The sequence below is a fragment of the Liolophura sinensis genome, chromosome 5, assembly GCF_032854445.1.
Source record: "Liolophura sinensis isolate JHLJ2023 chromosome 5, CUHK_Ljap_v2, whole genome shotgun sequence".
In the NCBI taxonomy this organism is placed as follows: domain Eukaryota; kingdom Metazoa; phylum Mollusca; class Polyplacophora; order Chitonida; family Chitonidae; genus Liolophura; species Liolophura sinensis.
In genome coordinates, this window is record NC_088299.1 from 8,571,262 (window position 1) to 8,593,947 (window position 22,686).

The 22,686-nt window shown below is 37.0% G+C and overlaps 1 protein-coding gene across 1 annotated transcript; it reads right to left on the reverse strand.

The window, feature by feature from the left end:
* Window positions 1-857: 857 nt before the first annotated feature.
* LOC135465702 (phagosome assembly factor 1-like) lies at window positions 858-22,402 on the reverse strand. The gene is made up of 13 exons (XM_064743015.1): window positions 22,228-22,402; window positions 19,847-19,929; window positions 19,396-19,479; window positions 18,729-18,772; window positions 14,240-14,319; window positions 13,368-13,447; window positions 12,739-12,842; window positions 12,289-12,401; window positions 11,303-11,379; window positions 7,205-7,345; window positions 6,373-6,455; window positions 5,553-5,790; window positions 858-4,670 (listed from the first exon to the last, which is right to left on the reverse strand). The coding sequence occupies exons 1-13, from the start codon at window positions 22,289-22,291 to the stop codon at window positions 4,581-4,583; spliced, it is 1,281 nt and encodes a 426-aa protein (XP_064599085.1). The 5' UTR covers window positions 22,292-22,402; the 3' UTR covers window positions 858-4,580.
* Between the last annotated feature and the right edge of the window lie 284 nt (window positions 22,403-22,686).

Consider the following 22,686-nt stretch of genomic DNA (forward strand, 5'->3'; position numbering starts at 1 on the left):
TAGTGTGTGAAGGCATGAAAATCTAACTTCCACAGTAAAAACAATGTGTACCAAAATTTAACTACACTTACCTATAATTCAAAACTAAAGGTAACCAACAAACACCACAATAAATTACTTGCAAAAACTCTTCTTTGTGAGGACTAAGCCAAAAGTCTCAACATATACTGGTAACTTGGCATTTATCTACAACTAGAACTGACCGTAACAAGTGTGTCTGGACATAACAAATGTCATAAAGCTAACAACAAAAATAAACTACTCTCGCTGTGATATTGCAAGTAAATTGAATAATCGCCTTCCTAGAGTTATTTCCCTTTACATCTACATATACATGTTCAAATACACAAATAATTTCGAAGGCTAATGTATGAAAATGACTTCACAATGCTCTGTATATATCATATGATGTATTACTCTCAATGTTGATCATAATAATGTCCACACTGTATAATATGCACAGAAATTGTAAGATGATTAATTACACAAGTTTATTTATATACAGGGGACGAGTTTTTGCATCACAAGTCACTGGCTTTTATTTACAAAGATGTTTCTGTTGTCAACAAATTCATACACTGTTACCCAGAGGTCAGCAAAGATGGCCCACAGTTATGTCCTTTAGTTAATCCAACTCCACCTGTATTAATGGGGAAAAAGGGAGACAACCCATAGGCTAATAAAATGTAATAGACAAACAAAATAGCTATACTACCGATATACTATTTTCATCGCCAAAATGGGTGTTTCTGTATAATTCTGATAACTTGCTTGATTTATTAAATGCATTCCTTCAAGCACACTGATAATGATTTGTCACACGTGGCCTACCTCCTTTTTTTTTTTTTTTTTTTTTTGACAATTTGGTAATGTGGTACATGCATTTCACTATGTTATCCACGTCAAAACACACAATGGAGCATCGTCTGAAACAAATGAGACAATATATTCCTTACTCTTTACAATCTCTTAACCTTGCCATGCTTCCATACCTTAGAGACTTGCAAACTAGCTAATATGTAACACTGCCTTCGTGGACAGACTGACTAGAAAAAGTCATCAGTCTCAAAAAATGTGAGTAAAAAATCATTGTGCACAAATACTGTTCTTCACATTTTATCTGATTTTAGTCTGAAGACACTATAGCCTGAGTTAGCTCTACATTGCTCTATATCTTTGCTAACACTACCGTATCAGTAGCAAAGGTATAGAGCAATGTACAGTAGTGTTACCAAAGGTATAGAGCAATGTACTGTGGTGTTAGCAAAGGTATAGAGCAATGCAGAGCTAGGCCTGAGTACAACTTTTTGCTGTAATGATGGAAGGTGAGTAAATGTACCGCGTAGGTTTTGTAAGTGCCTACAAGAGGTAATACTTTAGAATCCCAAATGGCAATGGGATGCATGTAACATTATTTGTCCATTTTTATTTCAGGGGTTACATTACCGTTTACCCTAATTCTTCACCCTTTTCAACTGCCTCTGCAACCGACATTTTGAAACATCCTGGGAGAGCTATGGGGTGTAGAAAACTATTTTTCAGAGTCTTATGAAGCTTGCATCTTTAGTGACACACATGAATCATTTTAGCATGCTCTTGGTAGTAATTGTACTTCTCAATTACAAAAAAAAGTGCTGCAGTGGTTGAAGAATTACAGCAAATAAATCCCCGTTTTGCATGCTTCCGTTCAGTAACTTATCAACCCCATCTATTCAACCTTCTAATTAGGAAACAACGGTATGACATAACAGATGCATTCAACATTTTCATCAACATGCATTTGATAATCGAGTATGAATAACACTGTCTCATGAACATACACTGTATAAACACTAGGCGCTCAAGGAGAAGTCATGGACGTAGGCCACTGACTTAAGACAAGATTGCAAATCTACAAAAAGAAATAACCTTTTTACAAGTAATTACTCAGGTCTGCCATACTTTAGATTGTAACTTGTCCTAATACACGAAGGAGCATTCCATGCATGAATTTCACCAGGTTTATTATGTACATCTGAATTTGACATATTTCCTATTAATTTTATGCTGAGTTTACATTGTGCATGTATGTACATACCACGTCCCGTATTAAATTTTCCGATTTCTAAGTATAAATTTCATGCAGTCACAGTGCGTGTGGCGTATGGACATGTATATTGTGACTGACATATCTGAAGATGAATATTTACATGGATATTTTATATTTTTATATGATTTATGTCAACAATTTAAGATTTTAAATATGACAAATATACAGAAATATATTCGTTCATCAAACACGCTCAAACAAAATCTATTGTCTATATCCAAGATATATTCAACATGCAGACTTGACTTTTATGGAGAAAAAAAAAAGAGAAAAAAAGAAAGAAATCAATACCTTTAAGCGTTGTAAATACACACAGCAACCTTAGCACTGGGTTGCAAACCTATTTCATTCAATGCATACCAAGTACGACTTGCTATTAGTAAGTTCAACCATACAATAAATGTCTTATCACATCATTGCAAATTACTGAGTGTACATGTAGATATTTAATAGCTTTCAATTATCTCCTGTTTTCAAACAAGAGGCAAAAAAATAACGTTCTTCTATCACAAGAAAATTCTTACCTTCCTTACATCACCATCTCCGGATTCATCATACTTTAATTTTGTATCCATTTGTCTGTTTGTTAACATGTTTGAATCAATGTAACATTGAGTTAACAGTGATTTGTTCAGTAAAACTTTCTGTCTGTTCTCCCTGTGAGAAGACATCTGTGAGATGACATTCATACAGTGAAGTTGTCTGTTTGCTTTCACTGTAAGAAGACACCCATGAGATGACTTTCATGCAGTAAAATTGTCTGTGCTCACTCTGAGAACCAGACTACACCTGTGAGAAGACAATGATAAAGTAAAATTGTTTGTGCTCACTGTGAGAACCAGATTACACTCGTGAGAAGACAATCATACAGCAAAATTGTCTGTGCTCACTGTGAGAACCAGACAGAACTGCATGCACAATTCTGAAAACATTATGCGGCAAGTTTGGAAAGAACACTTCAAACCATGGCTTATTCTCAAAGGTCAACATTCCACACAATTACATACATGTACACAGGTACAGTATTAAAATGACCTAATATTGGTTTAATAAATTATTTATTAACAGTCAAATTTCCAGGGCTGTGATTAACAATAATGGCTGCCAAATGACTATTAAAAAATAGTCCAATCTGTTATTTGTAAAAAAAAAAGGAACTATGGTTTGATCTTTATTAATATTTGACTTTTTAGGCTGTATTGCTGAATTCATAAATAAACTCAATGATGCTGAAATTTCACCACCCAATATCGTGCAATTGTCATTCAGGAATGCATGAGAGATTTTGTTTTCACCAAATATAACACATATTGTTTCCTAACTATGCTGTCAAGTAAATCCAATATTAGATGAAAATATTGTACACACATAAAAAACACTACTGAAAAGACTCAAGAACAATCTGCTTCATTAAAAAAAGTTCTGGGCTATTCTGAACTCCCAAGACTGGCCACATCATTGCTAATGCACAAGCTAAGGCAGTTTCAAATTTACACACAAGGCTGATAAGCCAATTAACAAAAAAAGAAAAAAACAGCCGCTACTTCATTAAAACACGGTAAAACTTTTAAAACCACAAAATACCCTGCGATGTATTGTTACATCCACTTAAATAACAAGAAACAAGTACATGTACACCCAGGAATGAAGAGTTGTCATCGTGTGAGAGATCTGACCCCTGCGACCTTTACCTCATTCACAAAGAATGTGTTAAAGAGTGTAGTTGAGATCAACTGGTGGTGACTTGGAACAAGGTCTGATGGATCAACCAATGGACTTGAGCAAAGGGCAGGTAAACAGTCAATAAAACACTAGCTTCACACAGCAAATTTGCATACATGTACTGCTTTAAAAAATCAGCAATTTATGGGGTAAAATCTAATAAAAGGGGCAGATCTTTCAGAGAAATTTTGTCTTAAGGGGTTTTTATTTTTTTTTTTGGTAATGTCTCTTGTAAAGCATGCTGCCTGGGATGAGTGTGGTATCCTGAATAATGTCACTTATACAACACAACTTTCAGAGTAATGGACAAAAAATGGACTGGGGTAGGGATTACTTCATTGCGCTCACTTTCACAAAAATTTACCATTCAATATTGACTGACCAAGTTTTCAGGGAAAAAGTCGGGAAATGTGAAGTGAATTAAAAAGCTGTTCTGAGGGTTGAAATTTTAACTTTATACACATTGATGAGAAGGGAAGCAGAGCATGCATTACATGTCCATGAGGTAAAAATGATATCATTCATAAATATCTTCAAGAATTAAAATCATACTGATTACAAGATAAAAGTGGCAAGGCGTCTCATCAAAAAAAAAAAACACCTAACACTGGACATGTTTGCCTCCCTTCACCTCTACGATAACTAAAATAAAACAAAGGAGGAAAAAGAAAAACAAAAAAAATTGGGGTAAAAATGTTCACAAACTCTCCCACTGGCGTTCTCATTGTCTTTTGTTTGCTTGCACAGTTCCCTCTAAAGTCTGGTTACATTAGCATAGCAGAGGTTGATTGACAGCTGTCGTAGTAGTGGGTTGGGCCTGGTATAAGGTAACTGACGCTATGTGGTGATTCTGCATAACCTGTGAACAGAAAGAGAGGAAATTATCACATTCATCCATGTATTTATTTATTTATTTATTTGATTGGTGTTTTACGTCGTACTCAAGAATATTTCACTCATACGTCGGCGGCCAGCATTACAGTGGGTGGAAGCCCGGCAGAGCCCGAGAGAAACTTACAACCATCTGCAGGTTGCTGACAGACCTTCCCACTTACGGCCGGAGAGGAAGCCAGCATGAGCTGGACTTGAACTCACAGCAACCGCACTGGTGAGAGACTCCAGGATCATTACGCTGCACTAGCACGCTAACCAACTGAGCCACGGAGCACCCCCCCCCCCCCCCCTTCCACATTCATCCATGATTTATTTATTTATTTATTTACTTCATTGGAGTTATATGCCGTACTCAAAAATACTCACTTATACGACCGCAGCCAACATTATGGTGGGAGGAAATCGGGCAGAGCCCAGGGGGAAACCCATAATCATCCACAGCTTGCTGGCAGACCTACCCACGTATGGCTGGAGAGAAAGCCAGCATAAGCTGAGCACAAGCGACCGCATTGGTGAGAGGCTGCCCGGTCATTACCCTGCTCTGGCATGCTAACCACCTCACCCATGAACCCCCCCCCCCCCCCATCCCCCATAGATCCACGAACTGAAGCCATCACCAGCAAAGAAAAGTAGATGGCAGAAGATTCAGTGATTTATTTACTACTATTTGATATTGTTGGTTAAAGCCAAAGGGCTGAGTGTGATACAGTAATACCATTGGGTTGTTTAATTTCAAAGCTCATAGAATGCCTAATTTTATCAATCTACACAGAATAATGCCCTCAGAATATGCTTGAAAAAATATCTTACCAACACGTGAAAATGTTGAAGAATGACTGTACCATACCTCAAATATCATATCCTGGACACCATAGCAGAAGGTTGAGCCAAACGGATTGGATGTGTTGGTAGACGAGGATCGGTTTAGAATGACCGGGCGTTCCTGAGGCTTGACCAGCCACTCCTGGACATCCTCCCACTTGTGGTAGGCCGTGACGATCAGCTCATCTTCTGACGGGTGGCGAGTGCGTTCCCCTTTGGGTCTGTCCACCACGGCCGGCAGCTTGAACTCACACCTACAATACCTACGAACATCCATACATACATATTAGAGTGATAGTTTTAGAAGTAAATAAATGTTATAAAATATCCCTCTGGTCGTACCTGGAAAGATCTGCCAGCAAGCTGGTAGGGGGTGGAGGTGTTCAGTGAGAAAGGTGCAATTTCATATAGTTTATAGATATCACTTTTGTTATCAAACAACCTTACATTCCTACATCATGCAACACTGAGACATGGCTCCATGATTAAATATGAATTATGTATGAAGGGGTTTAAATGATCTAGGTCAACTCAACTGCACTGGCTAAATTCATAAATTCTGTAGAGGAGGTGAAAGATAATGGCAGCATGAAACATACTGTTTTTTCCACATTTTCTTCCTTTTTTGGGGATGAAATAGAGATTAATATCTTCACTTTGGAGCTTGCTATGTGATGTAATAGCGCTGAAACTTCTTTCATACCGAATCAAATCCCTCTAAAACTGCGCAGTGGACTGGGTACGAAACAAAGTACAGCGGTATCAGATTACATACCAAACACCACTACAGTAATGTAAAACCATAAATGCAGTGGATGTTTGACTTGTAGAGGGTAAACACTTACATGTTGAAGTTATAATGGCCTGGGTAGTTGGTATGCATGAGAAACTTTTTCACTTGATGGGTGTTTGCATCAAACAAGATATCCTGAAGAAAAAAATGAAGAGTTCACACAAAGATGTTACAAGAAAGAAGGGAACGTCTACACTTAACCTAGAAATACAGACACAAAAACTTGTGTCACTGCATGTGCATGTTGTCATGAGGAAAGCAAATGTTACTTTTTGGAACTGTGACTTCAACAAATAAATTGAAATTGTGTATAACAGAGTTATCTCCCCTCCACTAAACTGCCCAATATCTTTTAACCACACAAACCTAGCCTTACATCATGTCATTGCTTTCACATGTTCTAATGGGATCAAATTACAAAATGTATAGAGACTGTTGGAACAAGCTACATGGATCTACTTTCACAAAAAACTTTGTCAGTCAGTTTTTCACAACTTTCTTTTGAAACTATGCTACATTATGGCCTTATAGCCTAGAAATCATTTATGGTGAGTTTTTGCAGAGTTTTACTAAAGTGGAGCATGGTTTGTATTTATTTATTTTATTTAACTGGTGTTTTACGCCGTACTTAAGAATATTTCACTTATACGACGGCGGCCAGCATTATGGCGGGTGGAAACCGGGCAGAGCCCGGGGGAAATCCACGACCATACGCAGGTTGCTGACAGACCTTCCCACGTATGGCCGGAGAGGAAGCCAGCATGAGTTGGTCTTGAACTCACAGCAACCGCATTGGTGAAAGGCTTCTGGGTCACTACGCTGGGCTAGCACACTAACTGACTGCATGGTTTGTATGAGTGTGTAGTGAGTACTTGACAACTTACCACGCCCATGGTGAAATAATTGAAGAAGAAATCTGACCAGCGTGACTTGACCCTCTTGTGAGCGTCTGGGGAATGGATTTTCATTTTGTCTTCAGCTTTGTAGAACACTTTGCTAGGGCATCCTAAGGCACTTATAACATCCTATACAAGTAAAAAAAAAAAAACATAAATTTGTCTTTAGCTCGTCTATTTATGGCTGGTCGTGGGTTTCCCCCGGGCTCTGCCCGTTTTCCACCCACGATAATGTTGACCACCGTCGTATAAGTGAAATATTCTTGAGAACGGTGCAAAACACCAATCAAAATCAAATCTTTTTACGTCATATTCTGAAGCACCTGCAACGTTCTGGAAAAAAAAAACACCAACACTACTGTTCATCACAGTGCACACACAGTGAATGTAAACATTTGGTCATGTGATTTGATTTATTGGTGTTTAACGCTGTATTCAAAACTGTTTCACCTATTCCATCTTTTCGCAATACATAGGTTAGTTCCCTTGACAGTAATTATCTGTTCAACTGTCCAATGCTGTTAGCGTTTGGAAGTAACAGTGTGATGAAATTTTAAGAAATTAAATTAATTAACTATGACTAGTCCACCACCTCTTGCAAGGTTGACCACTTTTGAACCATTGCAATTCCCTTCCGTGCATTGAAAAACTGAAAGTAAATGGCAATATTTTCCACAGCCCTGTATGCTTTAATACTGAAATAATTCATAGATGCCTGTCGTCATGGGAGGTAAATCATTAAACAGGGAAGTTACATATGCATAGCGAAAATATATATTTTCGACATGTATATGACAGCTATCCGCTTTATAGGTGGGTGTTTCACAAGTATAGCAAAGTCAATATCTAACCCATATACGAGGAAGGCAAATGATACCCAACAAACTTTCTGTAAGAGTACACGAATGGCCATACAAGAGCTAATAAACATTTACTGTTGCCAATCTGAGATGGTAATGAACCGATGCCTCATCCATTTTACGTTACAAAGACAAGCATTCGAAAACTCTCAAACGAAGCTGACTATATAAACAAATCAAAATTCAGAATGGTATTCATGATTTTTGGAGGCCACCACATTCAGTTTGTGGAACCCTGGGCTCTTCAGTGGAGGTTATGTTATATATAGTTTTCAATGCTTTCTGTATTCACTTAGCACTCCATGCCCCACGATCATGAAGCGATCTTGGACATAACTCTAAATTTCAGTCTTTAAATTTGGTATCTTTTTTTCCGTTATTTTACCTGAAAATTGTTGTACAATAACCTAACCAGAATTTAAATTGTCAAGCAATATTTTGACGTAAGAAATAACAATTTTAATGTGATTTGAAATTTGACTTAAGTCTAACACCGCTTTGTGATCCAAAGGGCGTGTCCACTTCCACGTGAGCTACAAAAGGGCGCTATGTATGGGTTAACTTTTGTGTCAGTGGTATAAGGGGAATTAACACAGGAGGGGGAAAGGTTTTTTTTAATCTTCGGATTTTTAGGGGTTCACAGAGGTTATCCTGCATGACACCTATTGTTTTTGTTCCGATTATTCGGGGTCCACACAGGTAGTCCTGCAGGACACCTCTTATTTTCATTCCGATTATTGGGGGTTCAAGGCTCTGGCTGGAAGCCCTATTGTAATTGTTCACATTCTTCTTCTTACTTATTTTAATGGTTATTATTATTCCTCACGATTTTGTCGCAGAGTTGCAGAAAAATTGGTTACAAACTAGAAGGCTGAAATTTTAACATGATAGACCTTGGCCTAAACCTGTAGGCTGTAACTTTTGGTGACAATCAGTCATGTGACATCGCGGCCATATTGGGTTTTGTCCAAAGACCCTTCTTTAAAAGTCTTCTTCTGGACCAACGGCTGAACCAGTTTGCTTCAGATTTTTACTGAATGTTGTCTATTGGTTTACAATTCTAGTTTGCAAAGCTCAAAATTAGTCATATATGAAAATCTTTTACAAAATTTTTTGAAAATGATGCATTTTCAGTGTGTTTAAATATGCAAATTAGGATACACAGATAACACCAGCATTAAAAGCATTGTTTTTTGTTTCGTACAATAGACAAATGTATGGCATATACTGTGTATGAAGTTTACTTCCAGAAGTCACATGACACGGTGGCCATTTTGAAAAAAATGTGAAATTGTTTTAAACATCTTTAAGTGAAAAAGGGCAAAATAAATTACTCTGAAATTTTGATACATATAGCCCATAGACAGTGCAATATAAAGTTTGAGAAAGAAACTGAAATCCATTTGCAAATTATTTCTGCTGGCCATCTTAAAAAAAATTCAAATAAGCACGCATTAAATTTAATCTGATTTAAAAGGTCCAGGAGTGTAGTCATATTTCCATGCTGAACCTGAATATGTGCTTAGTTTTTTCCTAGGTGAAATGTTATTTTTGTATAATGAGGAAAAAACACCGCTAGGAATGTCTCATTCAAATAACATGTGCCATGTTAAAGGTATTATTTATCCGATTTTGTGACAGCACTACAGACTAGACCGTTTGATTGATTCACCTAATATTTTACAGTGAAATTCCCCCATACCTGAAGTTGTGTAATGGCTTATTCCACTTTTTCCATGTCACTTGGTTTGGCAGCCATATTGCATTTTATATGAAATCGTTTAAACATTTTCCTCTCAAGAACCACTGAACAGATTGGTCTGAAATTTGATACACACATAGACCGTAGGTAGTTACAAGTTTGTGAAAATCGCTGACTTCCAGTAAAAAAATTTGGAAGCTTGCCATTGGTCAAAGTTATGACGTCACAACTAGTTTTGAAATTTAAATTTTTTTTTAATGTATTCTGATGTATTTTGAGCCACTGATTCCAAATCTGCTTTTATTTTTTGGATTATCTTTGTAACTTTTTAAGACTTGGTCAAAAAACTAAAGTTTAGTTTAGTAATTTCAATGACTTCTAACGCGAGAACCATGGGCGCTGGAAACGTGCACCAACTTGTAGCCCAAGACATGCTCTTTCCCTGATATGCCAACCGATCTGAGCTACAATCAACAGTTTTCTTGCTAGAAATGTTTAAATAACACCGTCCTACTTCAGAAATAGAAATGTAAGCCTGTGCATTTAACACAGACCTTGGAGGTAAGTGTGTATTACTATACATGTACTGTACGTATGTTCTCTTAATTATCTGGTTTGCACTGCAGTTGCAATTGGCTCACCCAGTGTATGTTGTGCATGTATTTCTAAAAGTTAGTTTTGTTTTGCGCAAACCTTGTCTTCTTTATTACAGGCTAACCAGGCCCTGGTGATTGACAGATATCAACATGTGGCCTGGTCCAGGTGTTAATTTTCTGACAACGGCCGAGCTATTAGTACAGCAGTCTGTGCATGGCACTTCGTGGATTCAGACAAGGAAGTATAAACTTGCTGTTACACGGGCCATGTTTTTTGCTTTATTTCTTAAAAAAAGCATGCTACGTCTGAGAAGGAATCGCTGTTTCCCACTGAGTATAGGGCAGCAGCTTCAAGCTCGCCAATCTATTTGCGGGGCTGCAAATGACCGGCCAACTGCCTCAATGATAAACAGCACAAGGCTGCAATGAAAGTTTCAAAGCTGTGTATTTGGTTATGTATTGATTTTCGACCAATAACTTATGCTCTCATATGAAAGATGTAAGTGTAAAGAAAATGTGAATGAAATTTCAAGTGAAAATTGCGACCGCCTCTTGGACTTATTTTTCTATGATGCAGAGTTTCTTCGCGAATTGCCATTAAAGTCCGAAAAAGTGCAATTTTCCCCCAATATTTGGAGGTCCCGTGACACAAAACTGCCACAGCTGTGAAGCTAATAATGGGCTGAGTGCAAAGGGCTATATGTGTACTATATGTGTGTGGAAAATCGTTGAAGTGTCTAACGTGACAGCTCTAATTTCTAATTACAAGGACTGTAGGCAATGGGCTTTCATTCAGAATAATACTGATTTAATTGTTTTCTTTTCTTTTAAAGCTGTAATACACCAAGTCCTGCATCATTAATGAAGATCAGTGTACGCTGCTATGTCATCATATCTATGTAAACAAATAGCTGACTTCCAAACTTACCTGACATGAGTCACCAAACCTAACTATTCTTTCTACAGTCTTTTTTCTAGGGTCAAGCAGCTTTCCTGGGCCATTTCCTGAAAAACAGACAGTACCAAAAGACTAAATTTTGTCACACCTGTCAGTGTAGCTGAAGGTACCTGCAGAGTTGTTAGTTATTCAATGGTAAATGGCAACTGAACACCAATGTTATCTCCTTTGAAATATCAAAAGCCACCACTTTACAAAACAAAAAACAACACAAAAATGGGCTCAAACTGTATCTCAAACTTTAACTTCAAATTGACATTCCAGTTCCATGAGAAAATAAGTGGAAAATAACATGAAGGAAACCCTTCAGAAGAGACCTAACTATGATTCAAAACGATTTACTATAAAGACGACTTACAGGTATTCAAGCCCTCTAAAACAAAACCTTTCGCAGTTTCTGTAAAATCTGCTGTATGTGATCTGATGATATGTCTTCTTTGCAATAGAATCAGGCAGATATTATGTCAGGCAAAGGAATTTATGCATGAATGACATCAACAGAGTGATTTGATAGTGGTTGTATGTCAGCCATGAGTTCTTTATAAGATGTCACACCCGACCAAAAGTAGCAGCATTAGCTAATGTTTAGCTTCCGTATGACCCTACAACATGGTGTCTCACCTGGCCAAAAACAGCAACAGGAGAAAACTTTTGTTTCCGTATGACCCTGCGACATGATGTCACGCTCAGCCAAAAGTAGCAACAGGTGAAAACCTTTGTTTCTTTGTCTGGCCCTGCGAAACGTACTGTAGCCATTTTAACAGAATGAACCTAGCAAAGTAGCTCAGACTATCTGGACACCTGTCATTTAATCCTAATTTTAAAGTGCAGAGGTTTTGAAACTGGTGCAGCTCTTTAAGCGAGTTTGGAGAAATAAGGTGATTCATCAAGAAAGTGTTCAATAAAAATGAAGAACTACCAACCATCAGAATCTTTAAACAAACACATGAGCTCACCTTCAGTTACTAAAATGAATTTGAGCCCCTTTGTAACATTATGCTCTCTGAGAACTTCTAAACACTCCACAAAGCAGTTGCCATGGAAACAGGTGATAGGTAGTGGAGGAGCCCTGTAAAAAAATTTGTATCAGTTAGTGCTTGGAAACACACCAAATACTCAAAGATAGAGAAAACATTGAGACCTGTCTGAGATAAATATATGGTAAACAAAATCTAAATCAATTCTCTGACTGAAAAGAAAAATGTTCAAGTTTCTTGTAAGTATCTTTTCAAATGATGATGTTTTCAAAATCAGATGTTTTAAGGGGCATGATAGACACAGAAGAAAAGATTAGAAATACTGAAAGCTTAGAATACTACCTGATAAACAGAAATGTATTTAATTACGTATACATCTTTTCCCAATAGTATTTTATTTCAAACGGAAATCTAACAACAAAAGCAAACCTGGTATCAGCCAGACTGTTGCCTGTATATATACACATTCTAGACACCACAGGTGAGGCTCCATTGGGGAACTGCAGTGAGCCAAGACCATGAGCGTATCTGGGCTGTGGGCAGAAGAAGGAGGGAAAAGGCACACATTGCCATTACATATCATCATTTCCATTCGTTTATATATCTGATTAGCGTTTATCATTGTATTCATGATTTGTGTTTTTACACATACAGAGGTTGTCTGTTATATGAGTATAGGAAATCTTTAGGACACTATCTGCATTCATCAGGTACCTGTCAATGTTTGCCAAACCTCTTGACTACATTTACTGACTCCTGGTGAAAAGTCACTTCATATGTTAAATGATTTCATAACTGAATTCTACAATCCAGGGAACGGTGTAATTGTGACCAACAACTCAAAAGCGAAAAATAAGTCTATGTCTAAAATTTGCAGAAAATCTCACCAAGCCTAACGATACTAATCCGATTCACAGGAGTACCGCATGCAAACTGTTTTGTGTCTAGAGGTTTGTCACCTTGCGTCATCATGAATTATAGGCCATAGATAAAACCTTCAAAATGATCCTTATGAGTCACAACATATCTGCTTCTAACACGGTAAAGTTCAGACTCACCTCAAATTTAGACTCTATTGGAAAATCAAATGAGAGACCCCGGAAATTCAGAACAAAGAGCTGCTTTTCTGAGTTATACACTGAAACGAGAAACAGTTACAAGGTATTTTCTCCCTTACTGGGAAAGTGTTAACAACAGTCAAGTATAATACCCTCATTCCTCCACATTTTCGCATATAAAATGGCAAATTTTGCACCCATAGTATAGTTTGCTTTACACAAAATTACACTGACTTCACTGTCCTTCACTGAGCAAAACAAAAAGTATAGTTTTTTTCAGTGCTAACATGTTTATCTTTCACCTATATGAAGGCAGCCAGCATTACTGAGCCAGGAGGAAACGCCCTAGACCATCTGCAGGTTGCTAGCAGACCTTCAGATATACGGCCGGAGGAGAGAAATGGGCTTGATTTCACACCGATTGCACTGGTCAGAGGCTCCTGTGTCAATGTGCTGCTTTTGAATAAATTCTGCTAGTAGTATGTATATTTATGGATATGAACAACCACAGCCCTGAATGAAAACAGGGACTCTTTCTCTGCTTTTGAATTCATTTTGCCACTTGTGTGTATATTTATAGAACTGAACGAAAAGATGACGACCATACAAGTGGTACCAATTGGTTGATATTCTACTTTATGACTTCTAAAACACCACTATACTTGTACATGAACCACAAGTTTTTAACGGAATCATAATGCCAAACTGCAATAACAGGCCCATTTACATGTACATATACATGTAAATGTAAATGGGCCTGTTATTGTTTATATATACATAACTAAAACATTAAATGGGTGACAAATTTGCCTGCCTGTCAATATTTTTTGCACATTAAAAACCAGCACTGTAACCATGGTAACAGGTCCTACCTCCAGGATGTGTAGCTCCAAATGACTGGTCAATCTGCTCTATCGTTGGTTGGATTTGGGGAGCATTAAAATGAACACCACTGTAAAAGGAAGCGAAGATTTAACAGTAAAAAAACTTAACCAGGAAGAATTTATGTCTGACAACGTTTTCTTACGTAAAAAATATAAAAAAAAATGAAAACACAAAACAAAAGGAAAACCACCCATAATCATTCCCACTGCATATACATTGCACAGTGAAGGTTGAATATCATAAATATTTTTCAAGTGAGAGGTGAAAATGCTGGTTATCATTTCCACATTTCACGAGAAAAATATTTATGGAAAATATCATTCACCCTTCACTGTGCCATATTCTAGTTATTATTTATATTTTGACAATATCATGATTTTGTTGTGTTGATGTTGTGTCTCCTTGCATGCCACAAGAATGCTAAAGTTAACTTAACTTGTATTATTATACCTCATAGGGTAATTCTTAGATTCCATTGGTCAAGATACGATCACATGATATTCTGCAAAACATGGAGTGAATGAATGAACAAGGATCACGCACGCCAAGGAATGCATCCCTCGCTCACAAAGTATTGTCCCATGTTCACGAGGCCATATTCAATGATCTTGTGCTAATATCTAAAGATCACATGCGTTTATTCCACAGCAGTTATCTCCTTTTGGGAGCTCTCTGGCTCTCATAAAGTAAACAACCTGACAGTGGTTATAGCTCCATTATCGCCATACAAATTCGGCGATTTAAAGTACAACTCGAAAAGGTATTGCTTTTTCAGTATAATAAAACATATGGTGCATGCTGTGAGATGGGACATCAGGAATTGTCAGCTCTCGACAAGTTTTATTCAACTCGGGCTTCGCCCTCGTTGAATTTCACTTCTCTCGAGCTGACAATTCCTGATGTCCCATCCCACAGCATGCAGTGTCTGTATATCATGACATCATTCAGCTGAGCTCAGACTGGAACGTCATGAAACAAAATGTTTTTGGTTTTTTTGACGTCATGGCGTCAGGATGTGTAACAATAAAAGTGATATCTAACTGAGGCAATGAAATATCACTTTTATCAGTGAAGGATATCCTGACATTTCACCTTTATACCTTTATATAAATAATAACCTTGCTGCTTGGATTTGATGAGAAAAACAATGGAGTTATGTAATTAGTCAAATATATCAAACCTTTTAATTTGAATGCAAATTTCAAAATCCATACAATCAGATTTACCTGCATGTCATACAAAATCACCTGCGCGATACTGAATAAAAATAACTATATTCTTTATTTGTTCAAATTTACGCAACTGGAGAAATGTTAACACCATCTAGAACATTAGCTACCAGTACAATTCTTGAAGAGTGTATATATATATGTATGACTTGGTCACAAAATGATTAACTTGGATGGTCGTGGGATTCCTCCGAGCTGTGCCCGGTTTCCTCCCACCACAATGCTGGCTGCAAATTGTATAAGTGAAATATCCTTGAGTACGTCATAAAACACCAATCAAATCAATAAATAAGTAAAGAAATCAAAATGAATGACTGTACTTATGTCACTGTCCCATCAAATACCCATCTTACATCTACAAAACAAAATACTTCTGTTTATCAACAGGGAAAGTAAATAATAAAAATGTTGTTAGGAAACAATGTTTATCGATTTTACAGACACTTGTGTGGGTTACAGAATAGTCAAACCGTTCAGAGTAAACCAGTCTCTTGCACCCTTGGTGGCTATGACGCATCAGAATAAAGTGGTAATCAAGCAGAAAAATGCCTGTTTCATAAGACGTTCAATTCAGGCAAGATCAAAAGATTAAGAACATAAAAAATGTCTTATTAGGGATGCTTCACTTCACGTTATTCTGATAATACCAAGAAACCTCTCTGCTCCAAATAGGGAAGCCTCACAACGGCTTCCTCAACAGTCTGACCATACCCTGTTCAGTGGGGTGAACGGAAAGTCCGTGGAATCTACATGAATTGTGCTTCTCGGATACAAACATCACTGACATTAACCGAATCTCTGTACTAGAACAACATCACCAACACTAAACTTGGACCTTGAATATAAACCATGGAAGAGTCATTCATTTTGCCTGATTCTTAGAATTCTATTCATCCCAGAAAGAGATCTTTAAAGATTTGTTAAAAGGGCAGAATGATATCATCATGAAAACACATGGGTTTCAGCACACAGTATTTTATGACTTTTATTTGTGTCTAAAAATGAATTTCAAGCAATTTTTCAAGTTTTAGGGTAAATTTGGTCTTTCATAATGGGACAACTCTCAAATAATGGTGATAAAATAATTCATACTGAAAAATCTATAATTTTACAATTTATTTGTTTTCTTCAGGTTCTTTCTATTTAGGCTAAGGTTATCCACAAGTCCGGTCAGTGCAATAACAGAGCCATCATGGACTGTAGATAGCTGCTCTCCCTCTCCTACATGTATATCCACCAATGTGTATTCAGTCTGAATGTTGTAAATTAAAATGTCAAGCGGAAAACCACTGACCTTGACAGTGATTTTTTACCTAAGTAGTGTTTTGACATTTATGTAACAGGATTCTACATATATTATTATAATTAACACTTGATATGTTCTGTTTCATTTGTCTAGTGCTTTATGCCAGTTTCATCGTTATACATACTAAGTGCTCAGTTTCCACCAATGAAATGAAGTGTTTTTTCAAAAACCTTTCAAAGGCCTAATACCTTACAAATTTTTTCCATCCCTTTCCAGGAGCATGAAATACAAGTACAAACCTTCATGTGAAGATCAACGTCAAGGTACTATTGTCTTGTCTCATTTATCAGTCTATTTTGAACACAGTGTTTTGCTATTTAGCACTGAAAGGACTTTCAAGGATTCATCTCAAAAAAACTTCTTTTTCAAGGGCCAAGTCTTGAAATCCTTTTCCTGAAATGCAAATGTTTTCATTGACTTCAAGAACTAGTCCGAAACCTGTTCCCAGGGTCACTGTTAAGGGTTATGTCAGGTTCGGTCCAGTACCTGGCAAAGGATGAGAGCAACTCAAGTTTACTATACACTCTAATCTGATTGCCATGAAATATAATTATAATGGGAGCCTTCCGTGGGTTCATTGCTAAGCGCGCTAGCGCAGCATAATGACCCAGGAGCCTCTCACCAATGCAGTCACTTTGAGTTCAAGTCAAGCTCATGCTGGTTTCCTCTTCGGCCATACGTGGGAAGGTCTGTCAGCAACCTGTGGATGGTTGTGGGTTTCCTCTGGGCTCTGCCCGATTTCCTCCCAACATAATGCTGCCACTGTCGTATAAGTGAAATATTACCTAGAGTACGGTGTAAAACACGAATTAAATAAATAAAATAAAAAAACATAGTTAAACTGAAAGTATTGGGTATTCAGGTGCTTAAATTTTGGTGTTAAACATTAATCAAAAAAATATTTAAATATTTACAAGTAACTGAACTAGATTTTGGCATCTATGTATTTATGTGTATGGGAACAGAGCCTTCCGATAAGTAAGCCGGCGGAACAAAATATGTGCCTTTGTGGTCTTCTGGATAATTTTCATCTCATTTTTCATGTCAAGCTGTTGTTTTCACACATAAACTCGCTGTCAAAGCATCTGGCATTTCAGACTTTCTACTAAATTCTAAAACTTTCAAAACAACATTGTTGTCCACTTTTGCATGCTGAGCTGTTCTATAGCTTGGAAAAATCAAATAATGTTGTGACATATTTTTAGATGATGTCAGTTTCTCAACATGACTGACGTTCCAATTGAGGTCGATCGGGTACACTTGGTGTCAAGTGAGGAAACATCCTACAAAGGTCAGTGTCAATGGTTGCAAAAGATGCATAAATGGACAGACCATGTGTTAAGTGGATATTAAGTATCGCATAAGCAGCAAGCTTGCTGGGGTAATTAAATACAGCTATGATGTGCTCTGGGAGTACGCTCTCTGCAGTTGTCTCCCTTGTTGACACAGTGTGAAAGGTCAAAACATGAAGCTGCTCTAAAGTAAAAACCTCAGTTAAGAAAAGTTAATGAGAAATGAAGACAAATGCTTTATGAAATGCGATATAACTGGGATGTAAAATATTGTGAAATAACTTTCACTTTCAAAAAGCACATGCACTCAAGAGAAAATCAATCCTTAAATCAAACTGACAGTTGTCCTATCACATGGGACACAAGTGAGGAATTTAGGAATGTTGGTAGGGAAAAGAGTTTTTCTGGTTAACGGAAAAGGTAGGCATTTGGCGAAACTCACCCCCCCTCCCAAAAAATGCTACCAAAAGCCCCAAAAAAGGCTTTCTATAGCGCACAGACACATGGACTATAAAACTGAAGAGATAAAAAACTTAAAACAGTTCCCCAGCTGTCTTAAATACCTTTTTTTTGTGTGTAAAACCAAGGTGTGGTGCACACACTGAAAAATGGATTGTGAACAATGAATAGAAAATATACATTTACTTACCAATATTTTAATTTGACTTTGCTCATGATATTGACTTCTATAATCTATAAGAGAAAAAAAAACAAGCACAAAAGTTTAATGTCAGAAGTACGCATGCACTGATAATAATAGACAGCTTTTGGTAGCAAGCTTGTTAGGTAGCACATAACTTGTTAGAGTAGCTAAATGCACATTTTCTATGTAAGCACTGAGGTACAAACCCCTGAATATCAGATGGAGTAAGCCAGGTATTTCCTGACAAAATAGTGTTATTCAGCGTAAATGGTGGTGTTAGAGATAGTCAATAGGGCATCCTTCATATCATTTTAACATTTCCGCCTGGTTTCTCTGGGCACTGATGTAGCACTTCAAGTAAAATTAGATAAAAACAAAATTTGCACAGGTGTTAAATGCAATTTACCAGATGTCACTTTGTTTTGTCATCACATTTAAATTAAAAATTTAAAACACTGAACAAATAAACTTGCTAATTTTAAACACTGTTGTTTAAAGTATAGTTATATCTGGAATACATTATATTTCTACATGACATATTTCCATTTTATCTTCAATACAAAAGATGACAAAGCCAAAGTGTCTAGACAAGTAAACAGACTGAGGCATTAATCCAATAACTTAATAATCCCCCAACCGCCACATCACCCCTCAGGTGGGAATGAATCTTTACCTTTAACCTCTGTGACACGGGGTCAAAGATGAGCTTGATTCCATCCTGAGAAAGGTTCAGGACCAAGTCCATTTGTAATGGGTTCTGTCAATAAAAAGAGATATAACAGCCGTCAACAGTCTGTACTGATATCATTAAATCTACAGACTTTACAATTGCAATTCACTTAAAACACAGTTTCTTGAAATCATTATAAACAACATTAATTTTGCTTGTCACACTGCTTTTTTCGCTTTGGATGAAAAAGGCCAAATTTAACTCGTACTATCATTAAACTGTATAACAAAAACCAGCAAAACTACATGTGCCATTACAGGGAAGTCAGTACAGCCAATGACTTTTCTCTTTTAAGATATCACTTTAATATATCACCAGTAAAAATTACATTTTTAGAACACTTAAAATTGTTTCAAATGGTACATGTAACAGTATTATGCGCTAAACACAATACCTGGTCACTATACCAAACTTGTACCGCTTTGATGAGTCTATCTTGCCGTTTTAATATATTAACCGCCTGATAAAACGGCATCCCTGAAACAAAAAGATACATAAATTAGATGAGACAAGCCATCAAACAACATCATAGTGCTTTTGGGTGTTAATTTTTACACCTGACATATTATTTGAGGTCGTCATCAAAACTATGTTCACCCTGCCAAAAAGGCCCTACACTGAATTTTTTACTGGGAATTTTTTTCTATTTTCCTATTAATCATAATTTCTTTAAGGGCCTGATCTATGTTTGGGAGCATTTTAAACTGTAATACTCGCCTATTTCTCCATTTTTACATACAAATACTACAAAAATATGAAAATTTTGCTATTTTGTAATGCCAAACTCCTGACCACCAAATCTTCAGGACAGGTTGTAAAATGCCCTGGATGAGGGCTTGTTTTAAAATCTCTATATTTTCATTCACCGGGATTCTGAATGAAACAAGGATTCTGGAATTCCCTATGTTTTCTCACTGAGTCAGATTACGTCCAACAAAGAATTTTTTAAGGATGGCCTGATGTGATATTACCCTGATGAAGACATAAAATTCCTCAGCGACATAAATTTAGGATGTAATGACATGACAAACATGATCGTTATACACGAAAACCATGATTGCAAAATGAACAAGAGTGACATCCAGACAAGAAATGTGACATTCCATTTGTGATTATCAACCCAGTATGGGTGGATCTGCTTCATAATTATTAGACCGTTCCACACAGCCAGAATGCCTGTGGGTCTAGCAAAAAGGTAAAAGAATAAGACAGGCATAATTTTATTTGGCTAACTGTCTCATAATTACGATAAAAGAGAGGGATTCTAAAATAGATCATGTATATCTTGAATAAAGCCAAATAGCACCATCAATCATGTTGCCTACAGCATGAGAATATGTTGACACTGCAAGGAGCCTGTGTACAGCCACAAGCCAGTTCTGCACCCAGTCTGCCTGTGTTCTAGTCAATCCTGGCAAGAGCAGTTATTTAAGAATATTTATATGGGATAGTGTTAGCACAAGTGTGTTACTCCAGAGTGATCTTAAGTTCATTAATGAATTCATAATATTGAGCAGTTCTTTGTACTTACATGTAAACTGTAGAATACCAAGGGGTTTATTAGAAGGCAGCTACCTGCAGAGTGTAACTTTAGTAAAATTTTGAGCAGGTAGCCCTCTACTTTGACTAAAGCCTCTTATTTTACTTCATTTAATTCTCTGCCATGTAGATGTAAACTTTTCCAGAGAAGCCTTATCAAGCGATAATGAAAGCCCTGGATATATGTTATATGTTGTATTGTATATTACATACATGTGGTGCTATACACTGCATGTAAAAAAGCCGACTCTCCTGAGATCAATATAGGATACATGCAAGTAGACATCAGGAACAAGAACCACAATGATCTACTGAGCAATCACACAATGCTTTATGTGCATCATCAGCTGCACAAGATTATGCAACATGGAAAGGTGTAAGATCTTGTTAAGGTTTTATTACAATTATATTACAATCAAAATTTTGAATTCTACAATAAAAAGTAGTTAATGGAACATAAATTAACTACTTGAATGTATGCTTTCCCCCTGGGACATATCTATCTGTTATCTGGGGTAATATTGAACACTAAACTGCTTGACACTCTATTTATTTATTTATTTGATTGGTGTTTTACGCCGTACTCAAGAATATTTCACTTATATGACAGTGGTCAGCATTATGATGGGAAGAACCTGGCCAGGGCCCGGAGGTGACGCTCTATTTAAATTCTTCAGTATCCTTTCGACTCCTGATTATCACATGCTTTGTCGACACTGGAAGATCAGTTCAACAACATAATTCAGTGTCATCATGACGTAGGGCCTATGTTAAATAATAATTGGAAGAAACGGCCAATGACATAGGCCCTATGTGTTTATTCTCTCTATCTTGAAAATGAGGAAATATGACAATGATGCACGATCTATGACTGTGAGCTGAATCAATGTAGGGTTCTAAGGATAAATTGCATGTCTTGACAAAGTAGGTCGGCTGACATGAAATCAGCTGACTGTGATAGCTTGACCTTCACCTTCGTCGTGTTTTGTCTCAAACTGTCTTTTCTAAATGTCAAAATACTAAGACAACAGCTTATACAACAAGCGTCATTTCCTCAAAATGCCTCTTCCGAATTCGCATAAACTATGAATTTCGGTGATACTGTTACGAGATATGTTGAAACACATCAGCGATAAAAATAGAGCACTGACGTAGAGGACATCATTTATAGGAGAAAAACGCAACTCACTGGACTCCGCTTTCCAACAAGACGAACGGAAAATTTCTACAACTTACCCAAAACGAACTCCCATTGTTCGTTTCCCAGGGATCGCTCGGGGACAACCTCTAAATCGAGCATATTCCTGGCAGCAGGGTTCTAGTCTCTTCCCTTTTTATTTAAATAACTAACGTCATTGCTGCTTTAACGAGCTGACTATACAATGTTTATGTTTTCATTCGTTCGTCAGTGGTCCATTATCAGTTTTCAAACTTCCTGTTGCACATGCGCAGCAACAACTTCGGTCATTTCCTGTTGTTCAGTTTCGGGTTTCCCATCCAGCAGTGCGTTCGGGAACCAAATGAAAACCCCTTCTAGTACCAGAGAAAGATCGATGACAAATGAAAGCAATGAAGAATAAATAAGATAATATTCGACTTATGCATAATATAGGGTGTGATAAATCGTATGAATCTGATCAACGTGTATAATCTATACATACGTTAAGCGGGGTTAATATACATCGGAATATGTCT